Genomic DNA, 20,652 nt, shown 5'->3' on the forward strand with positions numbered 1-20,652 from the left:
GAGACCGCACGGGAGAACCGTGTACTCGAACCACGTCCCTAACCATTGGAATTGAAGGAAACGGCGATGAGGCGGAGAGATGGGGATGGACAAGTAAGCGTCCTTCAAATCCAGGCGAACCATCCAGTCGCCCTTGCGAAGGAGATCCCTGAGAAGATGGATGCCCTCCATCTTGAAGTGGCGATAGACCACTCCATTGTTGAACTCCTGGAGATTGAGCACCAAGCGAGAACCTCCCCCCTTCTTCTCCACCAGGAACACATTGCTGACGAACCCCTGAGGATGCAGAGAAGTCTGTACAACGGCTCCCTTTCTCAGAAGGGACTCGATTTCCGTGGAGATGACGGCCTGATCTCATTGGGAAAAAACAAGGGGAGAAGGGGCGAGAGGTTGATGGGGAGGATGGTAAAACTCTATGTGGTAACCTTGAACTGTCTGTAACACCCAAGCATCGCTGGAGATCATACGCCAATTGGGGAGGAAATATTGCACTCTGCCCCCCAGGACAACTGAATCGTAAGGAATTAGGCTCACCTGTGTTTGCGAAATCTTGACGTCCTCCCTGTTGTCCGCCATAACCGCCTTTAGAGGCCTGCCCACGGCCTTTGCGGGAGGGGTAGAAATTGGATCTGGAACCGGAATAGGAGGACTGCTGACCTCCACCCTGCTGGGACTGATTGCCACGTTGTTGGCCTGAACCACGGCCAAACGAACGTCCCTTGGAGCGTCCGGCCCTGCCAAAAACCGGGCGGAACGCCCTGCGTTGCGAAGATTGCGCCTTATCCAGGCCACTGAACGTAGAGACGAACTTCGTCAGCTCCTTGAGGAACGGCTGACCAAACAGAAGGCCTTGGGCAAGGGGCCCCGATTCTGAAGAAGCCAGTTCTGTTAAACGTGGGTCCATTTTAAGAAGAATGGAACGGCGACGTTCCGTTGAAAGAGCGCAATTCGCATTACCCAACTGGCAAATAGCCCGTTGGGCCCAACCAATCAGTTCGTCCGGGTCGATGCCAGAAGCAGACCCCTGAGCCTGGTAACCCAAGCCCGGTATTTTAGTAATTGGACCAAGGAGATCTAACAATTTATCCTGGCACAGACGCCAGGATCGATCAATGCCCTTCTTGGGGTCCTTCGTGAACTTTCTAAGGTAGGTAAGGATTGTGGGATCTACCTCAGGAGTCTCTGCGAGTTTGTCCGCCAAATCCGGGCGAGGACACTCGGATCGAAGACGAGAACGCACCTCCTGGTCAAAAGATTCCCGAATATGGGCTTGGACGTACTCTGCGACCTCAGGAGCCAGGAGCCAGGACTTCGAATTTGGATGGACTATGTCAGTAGGCTCAAAGGTAAGCACCGGGGGATGGGCCGATGCGTCAACAAAATGCTCCTTCCTCGACTTCTTAGCAGGAGGTGCAGAGGGACCAGAAGAGGAGGACGAGGAAGAGGTATCTTCGGTATCCGGGGTAGAGGGCATAGCCTTCTTAGAACCACTGGAGCTGGACAAAGATTTGGCCAATTTTACAAAGTCCGATTTGTGAGGATTCCATGGGGATTTAGAAGAGAGCTGGGCAGACGCAGAAGAAGGAATCTAACCTTGTTGCTGGGCATAGTCCGTCAGATGACGCTTCAACGGCCCAATGGCACGGACCAGCGCGGAATTGACAGAATGTTGCACCCCTTGGTCAAGTGCATCGAACAGATTTTATTCAAAGGAGTCCCCAGGCTCCTCGTCATAATAGTAAGAGTCTTCCTCGTCATAACCAGCCATGATAAATATATGGAGGCTGAAAGGATAGACAGACAAAGGCCCACACAGGAAAAAAGGAATAGGACACAGAAGTGACCCAGTCAGGGGGAGTGACAACCCCTCAGCAAGCCTACCATGAAGAGCTACACGCTCCCCACGTAAATTGATATTAAGTGGAGGGACAGGCTTGCAGAAAGCCACTCTAGGCAAAGCCTCTACTTATTATTCAACCCCAACTATAAATAAGAAAGGGTGTCAAGCGGGGAGCACTCCGGCAGGCAGTGGGCACAGGCTGTTATGAACGCCGCCTCTAGCGTGTCAGGAAAGCCGTGAGGGACACGGAAAAGTCAACAAAGGGCTGTCGCGCATGCGCAGACGCCCGCCTGCAAATTCGGAAATAGAGCGGCGCTCGACTGAAACACGCGACCGCTCGAGTCCCCAGTCCCGCTCCACAAGTGACGCGGGCACCAAAGCGCCCGAGCCCAACAAGAGGCGAACCCGCGCTCTCCAAACACAGACGGCGGAAAGGCAAGCCGAAACGAACACAGCGCAACGAGCGCAGCAGCGGCAATGCAGACGCTGAAGGCGGCGAAATGACAAAAAACGCTGCAAGCAGTGAAACGCAACGAGCGCGCACAAGGCAAGCACAAAGCCAGTAATACAAGAATCACAACAGTTAAAGATAATGAAGGAAAAATGACTTAACTGGCTGCGAAGCAGCAAAGAAAGAGGAAGTCTTGCCCTCTATGGTTCTTTATATAGGGATATGCTCTCTATGGTTGCCTAAGTGCTCATGGGATTTGTAGTTTTTCGTTTCTTTATTGTGTTCCTATTGGCTTCTGTTTGTAGTAAAGAAATCGAGAAAGCATAATCTGAGCCTCCTGTCCTGCCATAGAATTACCGCTATTGCTCACTATGTTGTCCACCATTACCACATCTAAAAGTTAAAGTTAGACTAATCAAATATTTAATGTTTATTTAATTTAATTAAATCGTAAACCACTTTTAAGAGCTAACCTTGGCGTTACTCTTGGGCGAACGTACCATACATTTCACATAATTTTTGTTAAGTTAATTATTAATGTAATTTTAAGGTTGATTTCAAATACAAAACATCGGTTAGGGTAAGATTAGCTTTGGGGTTGAATGTTCCTAATTTTATTAAAATGTGCTTTATTATAAATGGTTAAATATTTGATTGCTCAGACGTTAGCATCTGAGCAATAGTCCATTAATTTAAATAAAATGTAAATAAAATGTAATTATGAAATATATTTGACTGGTAATAGATTGGGTTAGGGACTAGAACATTTAATTTACATTTATTATGATTAATAGGATATATTGAAACGAAGGCTAAGGTTAAAGTTTTGATTATCAGACATTAATTTTTAAAAATGAATGCAATTTTTATCCTTTGGCAAGGACAAGGTTAGGCATAATGAAGATATTAAGGTCATTATGAGAAGATGTTGTCATAATAGTAAGTTTAAGGTTACCTAAAAGTGGAACAGTGAATTGAAGAGGAGGTAAAAGAGATACGGTGAGGATACAATTGGTGGTCATGGCTAGAATTCTTTGTAAAACAATTCAAAATTTAAAAAGCTCCAGCTCATGAAAATTCTCCTATCTACGGATTTAGCCTTCTTAATGACAGCAGTCATAAGTACCAAGGAGCTGGCGTCCTCTTCCCAAATGTTAACCAGCATTCTGACATTAGGTGACTAGTACTTCTCCGAAGTGATGGAGCCAGCACTAGGGTTGAGGTCAGTAGGGTGTCTAGAGGTCATTGATGTTCCATGGTAGCACAAGTAATATGCTGCTGGTGACACTGTGGTTATCTGGTACCGGCTCGAGGTCTTACAAAATCATAAAAAATTTACTAGACCTGAAGGTCTAGTGACTTAAATAATCGAATCAACCTATTAGTAATGCCGTTGACCCATAAACTGGTTTCAAATGATGTGATCTTAGGCAAATAATTTAATTCATTGACCCGCCATTTTCTTCATTATTACATATGAGAACACCTTGAAATGTGATCGTTCAGCCTGTCTGCTGTACAAAACACTGTTTTGTTTGATTTAATAAACGTTTTTTTTCCATATATAAAACATATCTAGCCACATATAGGATACACATGACCCCTGACTTGCCTCTTAGTTCATTAATAGCATTTTCATCAGGATAGGAGCAGGAATGTTGCTCACATCATGCCTAAAAACTATTACTTTTAATAAATATATAACTAAAGCATGAAGTGGTAGCACACCGTCATTTGTAATCCACATATTTTACATTGAAATGGCCACATAATTTGTCACTGACATGTGGTTTTAAAACTATATAGTGTACCTTGTGTTGAAATAAAGTTTCTGCAAATATTTGACATTTGCACATCACCAAGTAAAGTGTTCTGGTTTGTTTTGCTCCTATTTAACTCTTTGTTTGCATAATACTTTTAATTACAAAAAAAAATTGCTTTTGTAATTCCTGATATATTTTGAAATATTTGTAATAATTTGCAGCAATTTTATTTAAATGTGATGTGTTATAAGAAAAATAACTGAAATTTTTAGACAGCTCACTTGACAAAAACCTCTAATTCTGGTAAGAGAGAGAAAGATAAACCTAATTTTCCAAGCTGCAATTAGTTAAAAGACAAACTGACATTTGACCTCTTTCCTTGAACAGACAGCAAAGGTGTCAAGATAAAAACAGTTACCAAACCATTCCAGAGGATTATGAAAAGTAATCCAATTGTAATCAAGAGATTTATTCATGGAACAACAAATTATGTCTTTTTCAGCCAAAGATAGAGAGTATAAACTCACAGCTTGTGGCGACTATGGCAGCTCACGTGTACTAGAATCCGACAAGACCTCATAATGTACGAAGTGGCCAGACGCTGTTCGTCCTATTTTTGGCAGCTCAGCAGGTTTTGTAGTACCAAGAGAGGACTAGATCTGTGGGATTTTGACACAGACATTGTCAATTTTACGAATTGAGATTTCTGTACTTGTTGACTGCACAGTTGTAGTTTCGACAGGAAGAAGTATCATTTCATTGTTGGTTGCAGCTCCTCGTTCGAGTGTTGTTATTGAACTTCCACTCGAACTTCCTGTACATTAGCGAGAGGAGTGCAGCGGCAATCCAGGAGCCATCACAACCTACTGTTGAGAATCGGCCACGTAGTGTGGTTTGATCAGATCAATAGAGACAAACCTCTTGTCTCTGTGACCGACAAGGGGCGGAAGAAGTACGGTTCTTGTGCCTTCAACAGCCAGGGCAGGTACAGACGCTCTGTATGATGGCCCAAATTCGTTCTTGTCCACTATTTTCTCTCTGACCAAGTCCCCAATCTTTGGGATCCAGGCAGGTCTTGCTGGAACTACCTTCACTTTCCTAGTGGCGGTGCATTTTACTTGGACGTTGTTTTATAAAGCCAGGAATTCATTGGGTTCCTGTAAAACAGCCAAACATTCATTGATGTCAAATGGTGTTTCCACCACCACTATTGAGGTCTGGTACCCACATTCTCACCCAAACAGGACTTTGTATGGAATACGATCCTCCAGGGATTTCATTGGCTTGCTATTAAGATCTCTTTGGAACCCCTATAGGTGATTGACCCAACTGGCACCGAGCCTATGTCTATATGGGGGTATTTGTAAAGCGCAACTGCTACTCCACGGGTATTAGGCTACTCCAAGGAGGAGCCTAATACCCTTGCTGTTAAGGAGTGCTTTGAGTCAAGTTTTTCCTCTCAACTACCAAATTTCCCTCTGGATGGTAGGGTGAGGAGTACCACAAGGCCACACCCAAACTTCTCATGGCTTCTTTGTGAGCCTGGAAGCTAAATGCCGGTTCCTGGTCGGAATGTAGTATGCTAAATGCGTATGTCCTGATGAAGACTCTTAAATCCTTCATAACTGTTCAAGCATCAGCCGAGCACTGCGGCCAAACACACAGGAATCTGGCACACAAATCCACTGCCACCAAAATGTACTTGTAAGCCCCATCTGAGTGTAAGGGGCCGCAATGGTCCAAATAAACACAAGCCAAAGGCTTGTCTGAGATCAAAGAGGTGTCTGTGCTGTATGTGCTACCGTGGAACATTTCATCTGCTGGCAGATGTCTCATTTACAGACAAAGTCCTTGGTCTGTTTGGTAAGGCCTGGCCACCAATAGCGATGCTTCAGAAATGATACAGTAACCTAAGCCCCTGTGTGAGCTGATCTCGACCCTCGTGTGCAGCTAGTATCAATCCCAATCTGTCATCAGTGTTTGGTATTACTCTATCCCCCACTCCTAGAATCTGAGCATATAGTAGGTTTTGCGCATCTAACTTGTAGGAGTACTTGAGTGGAAAACCTTTCAGCAAGTGGGTGTCATTGCGGCAGTATTGACGGCCACCATGATGTCTCCGACTATTCTCGTTCTTGAACGAGTGATTGCAGTGTGACTGTTTCCTTTGCGGTCTCATCGGTCATGGAATTCCCTTGAATGTGAACGCCAACACACTGATGACTCAATGTTTGGATAACATGAGCCCTCAACACGCCTTCTTTCAGATTTGCCACTTGTTCCCAAAGTATCTTGTGCTTGATTATTAAACTCTTTGAATCTCAAAATCCATTTGGGCCCCAATAGTGTACATATATTTATTATTGGACCGGGCACAAAAGTATGACTCGCACACTGAGTGTGGGGATCTTCGGATCCTTACTTTGTAGTGCTGTTATCGGGGCTTTTAGTTCTGCCAGCTGCACTATACAATCCCCTTGGGACTGCATGTGTGTTTTTTCAGGTCAGAATCTTCTGTCATGCATGCACCCCTTCATTATTGCATACGCTCACTGACTGACTCTCTCACTCTCCCACAGACTGACTGCCTGCCTGTCTCTCTCAATCTCTCTCACTGACTGAGTACCTGACTCTCTCACTCTCAGACTGACTCTCACTAACTCACTCTCAATCACTCTCTCTCCCACTGACTTACTGACTGACTGCCTGACTCTCTCAATCTCTCTCTCAATGACTGACTAACTCACTCTCTCACTGACTGATTCTCTGACTGACTAACTCTCTCACTGACTGACTCTGACTGACTGACTCTCTCACTGACTGACTGACTCACTGGCTGACTCTCTTACTAACTGACTGACTCACAATCTCCCTCTCTCACTGACTGACTCTCACTCTCACTGACTGTCTCTCTCTCACTGACTGACTGACCGACTCTGACTGACTGACTGTCTGACTCTCTCACTCTCACTAACTGACTCTCACTCTCTCACTGACTGTCACTCTCTGACCGACTGACTCTCTCTCTCTCTCTTTCTCTCTCTCACACACACTGACTGACTCACTGACTGACTGGCTCTCTCAGTGACTCTCTCACTAACTGACGCTCTCATACTGACTCTCTCTCTCTCTCACTGACTGACACACTCTCAATCTCTCTCTCACTGACTCTCTCACTGACTGACTGACTATCTCTCTCTCTCTGACTGACTTGCTTAGTGACTGACTGACTGACTCACTGACTGACCCTCTCACTCTCTCACTGACTGACTATCTCACTCTCTCTCTCACTGACTCTGACTGACTGACTCTCACTGACTGACTGACTCTCTCACTGACTGACTCTCTCACTGACTCACTCTCTCACTGACTCACTCTCTCACTGACTGGCTGACTCTGACTCACTGACTCTCAATGTCTCTCTCACTGACTGACTCACTCTCACTGACTGACTCACTCTCACTCTCTGACTAACTGACTCTCACTCTCTCACTAACTGCCTCTCACTGACTGACTATCTCACTGACTGACTGACTGATTCTCTCACTGACTGACTGACTCTCTCATTCTCTCTCTCACTGATTGATAGAGTCAGTCAAGTCAGTGAGAGTGAGTGAGTGAGAGAGTCAGTCAATCAGAGAGTCAGTCAGAGTGATAGTCAGTGAGAGAGAGATTTAGAGAGGCAGTCAGTGAGAGAGTGAGAGTGTCAGTCAGTCAATCCCTCACTGGCTGACTACCTCACTCTCTGACTGACTGACTCTCACTGACTGTCTGACTCTCCCACTCTCTCACTGACTGACTGACTGACTGTCACTCTCTGACTGACTATCTCACTCTCTCTCACTGACTGACAGACTCTCTCACTGACTGACAGACCGACTCTCTCACTGACTAACTCTCACTATCTCACTGACTGACTCACTCACTGACTCTCACACTGACTGATTCTCTCACTCACTCACTCCCTGACTCTCTCACTGACTCTCTCTCACTGACCGACTCTCTCACGCTCTTTCACTAACTGACTCTCTCTCTAACTGACTGACTCACACTCTCAATCTCTCTCTCACTGATTGACTGGCTGCCTGACTCTCTCAATCTCTGTGTCACTGACTGACTACCTGACTCTCACTCTCTGACTCTCACTGACTCACTCTCTCACTGACTGACTGACTCTCGCTCACTCTCTCTCACCCACTTACTGACTGACTGCCCGACTCTCTCAATCTGTCTCACTGACTGACTAACTCACTCACTCTCTCACTGACTCTCTGACTATCTGTCTCTCTCACTGACTGACAGACTGACTTTCTCACTAACTTATTCTCACTCTCTCTCTGACTGACTATCTCATGCTCTCTCACTAACTCTCTCACTGACTCACTCTCTCAATCTCTCTCTCACTGACTGACTGACTCTAAATCTCTCTCTCACTGACTGACTACCTGACTCTCTCACTGACTCACTCTCTCACTGACTCTCGCTCACTCTCTCACTGACTGACTGCCTGACTCTCAATCTCTCTCTCTCTCTCTCTCACTGACTAACTCACTCTCTCACAGACTGACTCTCTCACTCTCCCTCTCTCTGACTGACTGACTCTCTCACTGACTGACTGACTGACTCTCAATCTCTCTCTCACTGACTGACTCTCTTACTGACTGACGGACTGACTCTCTGAATGTCCTACTCTCACACTCTCTCTCACTAGCTGACTCTCACTCTCTGACTGACTGACTCTGACTGACTATCTTACTCTCTCTCACGGACAGACTGACTCACAGACTGACTGACTGACTCTCACTGACTCAATGACCGACTGTCTGTCTGTCTGTCTGTCTGTCTCTCTCTCTCTCTCTCTCTCTCTCTCTCTCTCTCTCTCTCTCTCTCTCTCTCTCTCTCTCTCACACACACACTGACTGACTATCTCTCTCTCTCACTGACTGACAGACTCTCTCACTGACTGACTGTCACTTACTCTCTCACTGACTCTCTCTCACTGACTGACTCTCTCACGCTCTCTCACTTGCTCTCTCTCTCACTGACTCACTCTCTCAATCTCTCTCACTGACTGACTACCTGACTCTCTCACTCTCTGACTCTCACTGACTCACTCTCTCCCTGACTGACTGACTCTCGCTCACTCTCTCTCTCACTGACTTACTGACTAACTGCCTGACTCTCCCAATCCCTCTCTCACTGACTGACTAACTCACTCTCGCATTGACTGACTCTCTGACCGACTAACTCTCTCCCTCTCCCTCTCTCTGACTGACTCTGACTTACTGACTCTCTCACTGACTGACTGACTCTGACTGACTGACTCTCAATTTCTCTCTCACTGACTGACTCTCACTCTCACTGACTCTGACTGACTGTCTGACTCTCTCACTAACTGACTCTCACTCTCTCACTGACTGACTGACTGTCACTCTCTGACTGACTGACCCTGACTGACTATCTTACTCTCTCTCTAATGGACAGACTGACTCACTGACTCTCTCACTGACTGACTCTCTCACTGGCTGACTCTCTCACTGACTGACTGACTCTCACCAACTCTCTGACCGACTGACTCTCTCTCTCTGACTGACTGACTCTCTCTCTCACTGACTCTCTGACTGACTGACTCTCTCACGCTGTCTCACTAACTGACTCTCTCACTGACTGACTCTCTGTCTCTGACTGACTCGCTTAGTGACTGACTGATTCACTGACTGACTCTCCCACTGACTGACTGACCCTCTCACTCTCTCACTGACTGATTCTCTCACTCTCTCTCTCTCACTGACTGACTGACTCTCTCACTTACTGACTGATTTACTGACTCTCTCACTGACTGACTCTGACTGACTGACTCTCAATGTCTCTCTCACTGACTGACTCTCTCACTGACCAACTGACTCTCTCTCTCTGACTGACTTACTCTCTGACTGACTGACTCTCTCACTGACTGACTCTCTCACTGACTAACTGACTCAGTCAGAGAGTCAGTGAGAGTCAGTCAGTGAGCGATACAGTGAGAGCGTCAATCACTCTCTCTCTCACTCTCTGACTGCCTCTCACTGACTGACTCTTTCACTCTCTCACTGACTGACTCTCTCACTCTCTCTCTCTCTCACTGGCTGACTCTCTCACTGACTGACTGACTCTCACCAACTCTCTGACCGACTGACTCTCTCTCTCTGACTGACTGACTCTCTCTCACTGACTCTCTGATTGACTGACTCTCTCACGCTGTCTCACTAACTGACTCTCTCTCTCACTGACTGACTCTCTCTCTCGGACTGACTTGCTTAGTGACTGACTGATTCACTGACTGACTCTCCCACTGACTGACTGACCCTCTCACTCTCTCACTGACTGATTCTCTCACACTCTCTCTCTCTCTCTCTCTCTCTCTCTCACTGACTGACTGACTGACTCTCACTTACTGACTGATTTACGGACTCTCTCACTGACTGACTCTGACTGACTGACTCTCAATGTCTCTCTCACTGACTGACTTACTCTCTGACTCTCTCACTGACTGACTCTCTCACTGACTGACTGACTCAGTCAGAGAGTCAGTGAGAGTCAGTCAGTGAGCGATACAGTTAGAGCGTCAATCACTCTCTCTCTCACTCCGACTGCCTCTCACTGACTGACTCTTTCACTCTCTCACTGACTGACTCTCTCACCCTCTCTCTCTCTCACTGACTGACTCTCACTGACAGTCAGGCAGTCAGTCAGTGAGAGTCAATGAGAGAGTGAGTGAGTCAGCCAGAAAGTCAGTGAGATTCAATCAGTCAGAGTGAGAGTCGGTTAGTCAGAGAAAGAGAGATTGAGATAGTCAGGCAGTCAGTCAGTGAGAGAGAGTGAGAGTGTCAGTCAGTCAGTCAATCTCTCACTCACTCACTGACTCTCTGACTGACTAACTGACTCTGTCACTGACTGACTGACTCTCTTTCTCACCGACTGACTAAAATACTGACTCTCTCACTGACTGACTCTCTCAATATTTCATTGACTGACTAACTGACTCTCTCACTCTCTGACTGACTAACTGACTCACTCTGTCACTGACTGACTGACTCTGTCACTGACTGACTGACTCTGTCACTGACTGACTGACTCTCTGGCCGACTGACTCTCTGGCCGACTGACTCTCTCACTGGCTGACTCTCTCACTGACTGACTGACTCTCTCACTGACTGACTGACTCTCTCACTCTCACTGACTGACTCTCTCACTCTCACTGACTCACTCAGTGGCTGACTGACTGACTGACTCTCACTCTCTCACTGACTCTCTGATTCTATCTCATTGACTGACTCTCTCACTCTCACTGACTGACTCTCTCACTCTCTGTGACTGACTCTCACTCTCTCTCTCACTGACTGACTCTCTCTCATTGACTGACTCTGACTCTCTCACTAACTCACTCTCACTGACTGACTCTCTCTCATTGGCTGACTCTGACTCTCTCTCACTGACTCACTCTCTGACTCTCTCGCTGACTGACTCACTCTCTCACTGACTGACTCTCTCACTGACTACTGACTCTCTAACTCTCTCTCACTTACTGACTCTCTCACTTACTGACTCTCTCACTGACTGACTCTCTTACTGACTGACTCTCTCACTGACTGACTCTCTCACTGACTGACTCTCTCTCACTGACTGACTCGCTCTCTCTCACGGACTGTCTCTCTCACTGTGTCTGACTCACTGACCTCTCACTTTCTCACTGACTCTCTCTCACTGACTGACTCTCTCTCTCTCACTGACTGACTCTCTCACTCTCTCTCACTGACTGACTTTCTCACTCTCTCTCATTGACTGATTGACTGACTATCACTCTCTCTCACTGACTGACTGACTCTGACCTCTCACTCTCTCTCACTGACTAACTAACTGACTGTTGCACTGACTGCCTGACGGTTATACAGTTACTATTTAACAACCTTCACCCTCCTGTTATTTTTGCCTCCCCCTACCCCCCCCCCCCACCATAACAAAAAAACCCATAACAAGCAACCATTGGGACAGGCAGATAGAAGTTGCCAGCATTGAAAGGACAAAGAAAAACCTCAAGACAATATTTATTGTTAATACTTTTTTAATATGGTCGCTCAGTTGTACATAATGCTTTATTGGTCATGTATAAGGTAACAAAAATGCTTCTGACACTTTATTATAGCTTTTCAGCATGCTGCAGACTTCTGTACAGCACAGCTTAAAGACAGGCAAAGTCAATATCTCTGGCTAAACACTTATAAGGACCCAAAGACGAGACCTATTGGCTATGCCAATGCTTGTTTGTTATGTTGTGCCTTTGATAAGCTCTCTAGAGGTGTAGTCACGATTGAAGGAAGTGAAGACAATTTGTCGACAATAGGACCGTAGCTGCAGCTCAGTTTGGCCTCCTGTTGGGCTCTGCTGATTAGTGAGTTTAATTGCCCCAATTTTTCATCTAACGCTCTCCAATAAAAAGAGCTAAAGTGTCAAATAGTGACAATTGCAAGTCCAGTTTGTCAGACAGGTAGTGCAAGGTGTCAACCGTTCTTTGCATGGTGTTTAGTAAGGTGTCCCAGGTGTTGGAAACTCGGCTTGTTGAGTCCGTGATGTGGGCTCTGGGGCTGTAACACGAAGAGGGTGAAGTATTGGCTGCAATGTGGGCCTGGCGTTGATCTGCGCCTGCACTGCCTGTGTGCAGGGGGGATTTCTTTGGGGTGTACAAGGTGTAGGAGACAACTAGATCGGCCCACTCCTGGGATCCTAGATATGATAAAGCATCGTGCTCGCCTCCTCGGGGTTCTGGGGTTGCTTTTTGAGGGAATACGTCCTCTCCCCTCTTGACATCTAAGAGGTTTGTTATGACCTTGGTTGTTGGGGTCTGTGGGTGCTAGACTGGAGAAAACTTTTGGTGATATAATGATGGTGGCAGATTTAGTTGCTGCTCGCCAGAGATGTTGTGTACTGACCCTTTCTCCGTACCGGAAAGTCTCAGTGTTGTTTGAATTTCTGTGCGCTTGTCTGGGCCATAGACTGTGGTTCCTGATTGGATGGGATCTTGGGGTAGTACCCCATCCTTGCTTTGCTGAGTAGGGTGGACGAGAGAGCTGGAGGGTCTGGCCGTTGGGGCGGCTGCCTGGAAGGTGAATTAGAAGAGACTTGGGTGGCACAAATTGGAGAGTTAGGTCCCTCTGACTCTACCTCTTCCTCTGTTCTCATATGTAAGTTGGTATTGTTATTTTCGGTGAAATCTGTAAGTTCAGGTGTTGTAGGGCAGCCGCAGATTGCTCCGTGGGAGGTGAGGTGCTGCCGTGTGCAGTAGCCAGTTTGGTGATTGGCTATAGTGGGAGAAGTGGTTTTTGGAGGCCTTGTATTTCACGGCTGCAAGAGAATATGGAAGAGGCTGCATCTTCAAAGAAATAACATTTTGAGTACATTTTTTGTTGAAAGAAGTGTGTAGGCCTTCCCCCTGATGCACTCCTATCTCCATGCTCCACTTATAACTGCGCTTGTGGCTCCTGTAACTGGGTAACTGAGCCAGAGGGAATTGCCTCCGCTGTGTGAGCTATGTCCGCTAGGTCCTCTGGAGAGGTCGCTGAGTCGGGTTTGGTTGCCCTGGTGTTCCCTTTGCGTTTCGATTTCAGCAGTGGGGCGAGCGTTTGTCCCCTATTCCTTCCTGACCTCATAGTAATAACGATGCTAGACTTCCCATGGTCTTGGGGTTTTTTAGACTCCAGGCTCTGAGCCGATTTTCCTTTCTTTTACCATTTCCTGACGGCCCAAATGTAGCTGCAGTTAAGGTGACGGGAGGCCTGGGATTAGGTTGGTCGGTGTGCAAGGGGGGTTATTGGACTGCCTAGGTCTTCCTTAAGGTATCCTTAAGTCCCGATAACCAAGCCTTAGTACTGTGTCGACGGAGTAGGTGATTGCTGGTCTATGGGTTAGGTTGAAAAAGCCTGCTCAGAGGCTGCCTGGGACCTGGTCGCCCCCCCACCTGGTGGATGAAGTCTCTGACCTCCTGTTTCCTCAGTCAGCGCCTCCTCGTTCATGTGCGCTCATATGCTGCCCACTATGGTATTGTATTGTATTGTAATTGCATTTATATAGCGCTTACTATCCCTGACGAGGCGTCAAAGCGCTTTTTCGGCGAGTAGCACGCTACTCTTTGACCCATAGAGGATTAGTGTTGAATTAGTATATTGAAACATGCAAGTACATTTTAAGTGGTGGATAGGTTAGTTAGTTATTTGGATTTGGAATGATAGCAGAAGGATAGAGGAGGACAAAGGTTTGTATTTATATAGCGCTTGTTGACTCGCGCTATTCAGGAAGCCTACAAAGGATTAGTGGTGAATTAATATGGTGAAATATTAAGTAATTTTAGTGGTGGATATTAGTCAGTTACTTTGAGTGAGAAGGATAGCGAAGGGATAAAAGGGGAAGAAAGATTTGCATTTATATAGCACGTTACCCTTGATGGGTGTTGAATCGCTTTTCTGGCGAGTAGCACGCCACTCCGGAACCCATAAAGGATTACTGTTGAAAATTAATATAGTAAAAAAATATGAAGTAATGTGAGTAGTGGATATGTTATTCAGTTATTTGGGTAGTATATTAGTATAGTTTAATATGGAATTTGAGAAGTGAACATGTTAGTCTGTTAATTTTGATTGAAAAGGATAGTGGAGGGATAAAAGAGTGAAAGAATATTGTTTTTTTTTTAGGTCATAGCAATAGGAGGAGGCTTTTGGATGAGTAAAAAGGAGTTTTGGAGAGAGGACTCAGAGGAAAGAGTTTAGAAAGGTTTGTTTTAGGGGATCGGTATAGTAAAAGAGGTGTCAGATGATGCAAGGAGCGGTAGAGTAGGAGCGAGTCTAGAAAGGGTTATTTTGGCAATCATAGTAGTGGTATGGGGTTTGGGATAAATGAGAGAGTGGATGTAGATGATATATTGATAGATGTATAGGATGAAAGATAGGGTAGTGCATTGGAGGAGTAGTAGAAGAAGTTTGAGATGAGTCAGAAGGTCTGGTTAGAAGATATATTGAGTGAAGTATAGGCTGAGAAATAGGTAGTGCATTGGAAATGCTAAATTAGAAGAAAGTGATAAATATATAGATCCATAATTACATTGAAAGTATATAGATACATAAAGGAGGTAAGTATATGTAGATTAAAGATATTGATAGAGGCACAGGATGAGAAATAGGGTAGTGCATTGGATATGCTTTTTCAGGAGAAAAGTAACAGACACACAGATCCAAGTACATGGAAGGTACATAGATGCACAATGGAAGTATGTACATGTAGACCAAAGATGATTTTTATTTATTATTATAATTTTTTTCTCTTAACAGCATAATTATTTTACATGTTTATACAAAGTAATACACAAAGATAAGTACATATCTATAGTGGAAAAAAATTGCTTGTATACAGAGGGATATGCTGTAAATTTCTGTTTGCGTATGCTGCTTATGTGGGTGATAGCCAAATCTTGAGTAGTTTTCTGAAGATAAGGTGGTTGTCGGTGGACCTTATGTTGGGGGGTAAAGACTTCCATAGTTTGGCTGCTTGAACAGAGAAGGATGTGCCACCCATGTTTTTTTTCTTGTATGGTGGGATTTGAGGCAAGATGCTCCTTTAGAGCAGAGGTTCCTTTGTTGAATGTGTTTGGTGATTTTATTCCTGATGAAGAGCGGTCCCATTCCATGTATTGCTTTGTGGGTGATACAAAGCAGCTTGAACGTGGATCTTCTGGCAACCGGTGACCAATGCAGGGCTTTCAAGGCAGGGGAGAACTGAGGTGCTTTCTCCCACAGCGGGTCTCCCACGCAAGGTGAAGAGGAGGCGGGAGAAGGCAGAGGGGAGCCCTGGAGGCAAGGCGAGGGGGAGGCGCTAGTGGCACTCTGGTGGTAGGCAGATGTAGGCGGGCCCACCCCACAGGAGCTACGCAGAAGCATGGGACTCCTCTCTTGTTGGCGGCAGGCGGAGCTAGCTGTTGAAGCACAGTTTCTAAAGGTACTGGTAGGCCTGGTAACTCGAGCAGGGGAGAAGGGGTTCCAGTCTACGCAACACTGCGCTTGCCCCCGACGCCCTTACAACCTCCTCTTCTTTTTGCCCCTGCCGTAGAGCTCACTGGGCGCAAACCGGCTCCAGCCGTGCCTGTTGTACCGGCCGTCTGCTCCCACCCTTCTGCTGGCAACAATGACGGGGGAGAGGCGGGTCCTGATGACGGTGGGGCGGACAGTCACTAGGGGAGCGGGGCCTGGTGAGCAGGGCTCACAGACGGATCCGCAAGCCGAACCCAACCTGGTTGGGCCACTTCTGCGGGTCCGCTGGGCTCGCACTCCGCCGCCGCCTGCCACTGGCGGCAGCTGCCGCCGTCTTGCAACCTCAATACCCCATCAGAGCCGTGCTGTACCTGGCCCCCAAGGTCACGGGCAAAGATTAAATTTGCGGGCTGGTTGCAGCTGCTGCAGCGGCGGCTGCGGTGTTTTGCCGTAATTCTGGCGGGGGTCTCAATCCAGTTTTTTAGGTGGGCGGATTCCGCTGCAAGCCCCCCTTGGTGGCGGCAGGGACCAGCGGGTCGGCGGCGGGACAGCTGGGAGCCGGGTCAGGGGAGAGCTGCGGCAGCCTCTTCTCTTCTTTTCTGCTCCCCCTCGCAGCCTTGCTCTCACTTGTGAATCTCATCCACTCCCTGTCTTTGTCCCTACTCACTTTCTGCAAAATGCTTGTTCCTATGCGTATTTTGTAAAAGAATAAGTTCTCTCCGAAGGCTACTGCCAGCCCTGCTATGTCTGGGTTACTAAATACCTAGGCTAAAAATCTTGATTCAACCTCATGCCTCTTTCATCCATCACATACACTTTCTTTTCCTCCTCCTTTCACACCTTTCACTTTCTTGTCTGACTGAAAGTCTGATGATAAAGAATATGTCCTGGTCCCCAAAAATGAGTGCTTGTGGTTCCCACCTGCAGCCACCGGCTCAAAATATGCTCTGCCTTGCTCACCATACATTGTCTACACAGCACCGTTCCGCATGTGTATGCACAGCAGACCTTGCACTATCTCTATGCCCAGTCCGAACAGATATTCTCACTCGTTCAACATCCACACAGTGCTTGTTTGTCACTGCAGAGTGCTTTTCCTTTCTCATGTCTCTGCATTGTGCTTCTCACCTACTCTCAACAATGCTTCTATAGCACTTGTTCATTTACAGCATTTCCCCCCACCCACTATGTGGATAGCACATATTGTGGATTTACCCCATTGGCTCGTGATAGATCATCTGGTCCATAATTAAGTTTTCCATAAAGTTCTTTCTCGTTCAAGTGGATGAAAAGTTACTTAAACATCACATACTGAGTGCCACTCCAGTGCCAAATAAAGTTAACTGGTCAGCTTTCAGAGGTTATTTCTGCACTCTAATATTAAACAGATGAGAATTCTGCAAAAATGATGTTCAAATGTGCAATTGGATGACCTGGATAAGCCCTTTCACCTGCAACATAAAACGTACAATTCAAACTGAGTCGCAATAATTATTGATTTGATGTCATGAAAATGTTTTGTATCAATGTACTCCATCAATTTTGCGTTACAATGGTTACAATAATACATTTTGTCACTGAATTATTGTCTACCTGGGCATTTGGATGCTGGCTACTATAACATTGCTTTGGAATCTCTTCAATTTTGTGTTGTGAAATGAGCTTGGTTTGTTCTTATTTCTTCCTCATAGGTCACGCTCATGCTTAGCACTGCTACTACTGAACTTTCCGCTTGTACGCCTTTACCAACCAAGGATCTATCATATTCATCCTTGCACATTTATTTCCAACTTCCATCCCTTACATGTTTTTTCTGATTCCCTACCCCACAGCTTGTGCAAGAGGCCCTATTGTCGGCTTCTGTGAAAATGGTTGCAGCAAAAAGTTTGTACCCATACTTTCATGCCCATTCTGTCATTGCCATATAATACAATAACACTTAGCTGAGCCAGAGTTGGAAAATAAGGGTTAGCAAAGGACTGGATCAATGGGCGATGGCTGTTGACCTTATGCTTGGTAACAAGAGAGGGACATGCATTTCTTGATGTACACTGGTTTTGGTGTAGTATTTTTTAGGCATGCTTGCGCTATTCCACCATAAAATGAAAGGATGAGTCTAGAGGGAAGTGACTTGAGGTGGTTTGTGGAAGAAACACAATAGAATTAACTACGCTTTCACTTTGTGTAACACCAACTGGTAATTCTGTTCATACCACTCACTTCTTCCTTTTCCTTCTTGTTAAATGAATCCTCCTTACAGGAATGACATGTCTACAAGTATCACCAGCAAACCAATCCAGTGTTCCAAGTCGGCTGAGAGGTCCGCCATGTCATCCTCTCCAGAAGAGACAGAGCAAGCTGGAGAACATCTTCCACAAAATGATGAGACCGTTCAGAAAATTGCAGCCCTTGAGCAGGAGCTAGCCCGGCTCCGGGCTCAGATTGCTGTCATAGTTGCAGTTCAAGAAAAAAGAGACAGTAAGTGGGCCTGAATGTGACTGTGTCTTCTGGGCTTCGGAAGTTGTTTTCTTTGTGTTGGCCTATTGTAAGTTGGCCTGGATGGATATATGTAGATGTACCTTTTTATGTATTCATAGAGGCATTATCTTGGTGAATCAAACATAGTCAAAGGTCTGGAGAAAGTTAAAACTGTTAAAGATTTAAAAATTGGTTTCCCCTCTGAACATGATATTGTTTTCTGTGATAAAGTCCTGAGTATTCAGTGTATTTGCCTGGAATATATCCAACCGGTCTCTTTGACTGATTATACAACGTATGTAGTACAAGACTCTAGGTGTTTGTACTTGTCTTGAATTTTCAAGCTGGGCCGCTTGTTCTGGACATGCAGTGGAAGCACCAATATGGAGAGTAAATAAGGTGTTCATTAAGTGAACTTTCAGAGGGAGAATGTTGTAGCTTCTTCGCAGTGAAAGAGGTTAGAATTTATGGTCTAGGAGGTACCCTTTTTTAGAAACTGATTATAGATTCCAGCCTCCTTAGTCCTTAACCGAATCACTCCCCATTTGGAGACCTTAGATGAATATTTACGGTAGACAGGGGAACACCTTTAATAGTCAATGTGCATCTTTCAGTGCTCTCTGTTCATTTAGATCTTTAGAATCTATTGACCTTGTAGGCTGTAATCTGCTGGTTGGCTCTAGGTCAGGGAGCTGTGCTTTTGGAGCATGAACCCTTTTCTGGATGCTTGCTCTTCTTTAAAAAAAATCTTATTATTAGTCATTGCTCGATACATCCGACCATCACATAGGTGTCACATTAAATTGAATATGCATTTCTTACACCTTACATTACATGTACCTTAGGTCTGTTCCCCTCCAGATCTTAGCCTGTTCTTGTTGCGACCTACTGGTAGTAGGGAATCCCAATTCTATTCCCCTTATGACCTATCTTTGCTCTTTCATCTTCTGCTCCTTACATTTGAATTTAATGCCCCCTGTATGCAATCCAGGGCCCCCAGTTCTTATCCCATTTTTGTGGGCAACCTCTGTCTTGATACTTTGCTTTCTCGGCTCCTGAGCACCAATCCAAGTCTTCCTCCCATTCCCTTGAGTCTGGTGTTCGATTTGCCCCCCACGTTCTGGCTATATTCATTTAGGCCACAACTTCCGGTATTTTGAGCAATGTTATTGTGTATTTTGGCTATTTTGTCTCGCCTGTCACGCATGTCAGTAGCCCTCGTGGCTCCACTGGAATCTCTGAGTTAGTGACCTCTGACATAGTTAGAGTCACTGCCGTCCAATAATTATGAATCTAGCTACACTCCCAAATTATATGAAAAAGGAGCCAACCTCCCCACATCTCCTCGCACAGTACCTATATGTGCCATGACCCAATCGGTGTAGCATCGTCCTGGAAGCGTATGACCTGTGTAGGATGCGCAGCTGGATGAGACGAAATCGGGCCCTGATGGCAACCTCCCTCGGGCTCTGCACTGCTTCCTCCCGGTTGTCATCTTTTAGGAGTCCTAGTTCCATCTCCCTGGTTCCTCCCAGGGGGGCTTTCGGGTTAGGTGAGTTGTATATGATTATCTTATATGTCAAAGAGGTTGCCTTAGTCCTCATGGGGTTAGTCAACAATCTGTCCTCTAGTGGCGAGTATTCTGTCAGGGTTTTCCCTTCTCCTATGTGCTGACGTTGGGCGTGTCCCAGTTGGAGATATTTGTACCTCTCTGAGCCCACCAATTCATATTCTTTCTGTAGGGTTTCAAACTTAACCTGTGTTTGTCCCCTCCAGAGATTGCCTAGACTTTCTATCTCTAACAGTTCCCATTTTTTAAAATCCTATCAAGGCAGCCACCTCACGTAGCAGGGCGCTGTCCCATAGCAGAGTCCTCCCCATCAACTTCCCTTCCCATCCTAGGTATTTGGAAGTTTCCCGCCAGGCCCTTACCACTGCCGTGTGTATGTGGTGGCAGTTGTCTTTCCTTACCTCTGTGGTAGAGTGCTGCGATATAGCCTCTTTCCCATAGACCAGTGGTCATATCGAAAGGCTGGGTCACCGTGAAAGCGCAATCATTCACTCCTGTCA

General features: G+C 46.0%; 1 protein-coding gene across 1 annotated transcript in view; it reads left to right on the plus strand.

The window, feature by feature from the left end:
- The window catches only part of MTFR2 (mitochondrial fission regulator 2), a 147,736-nt gene that overhangs the window by 66,892 nt on the left and 60,192 nt on the right, over positions 1 to 20,652 (plus strand). Inside the window, exon 5 of the mRNA XM_086927415.1 lies at positions 18,365 to 18,582. Coding sequence (XP_086783541.1) covers positions 18,365 to 18,582 — 218 coding nt within the window. The remainder of the gene's footprint in view (positions 1 to 18,364; positions 18,583 to 20,652) is intronic.

The sequence above is a fragment of the Lissotriton vulgaris genome, chromosome 6 (assembly GCF_964263255.1).
Source record: "Lissotriton vulgaris chromosome 6, aLisVul1.2, whole genome shotgun sequence".
NCBI classification, from domain to species: Eukaryota; Metazoa; Chordata; class Amphibia; order Caudata; family Salamandridae; genus Lissotriton; species Lissotriton vulgaris.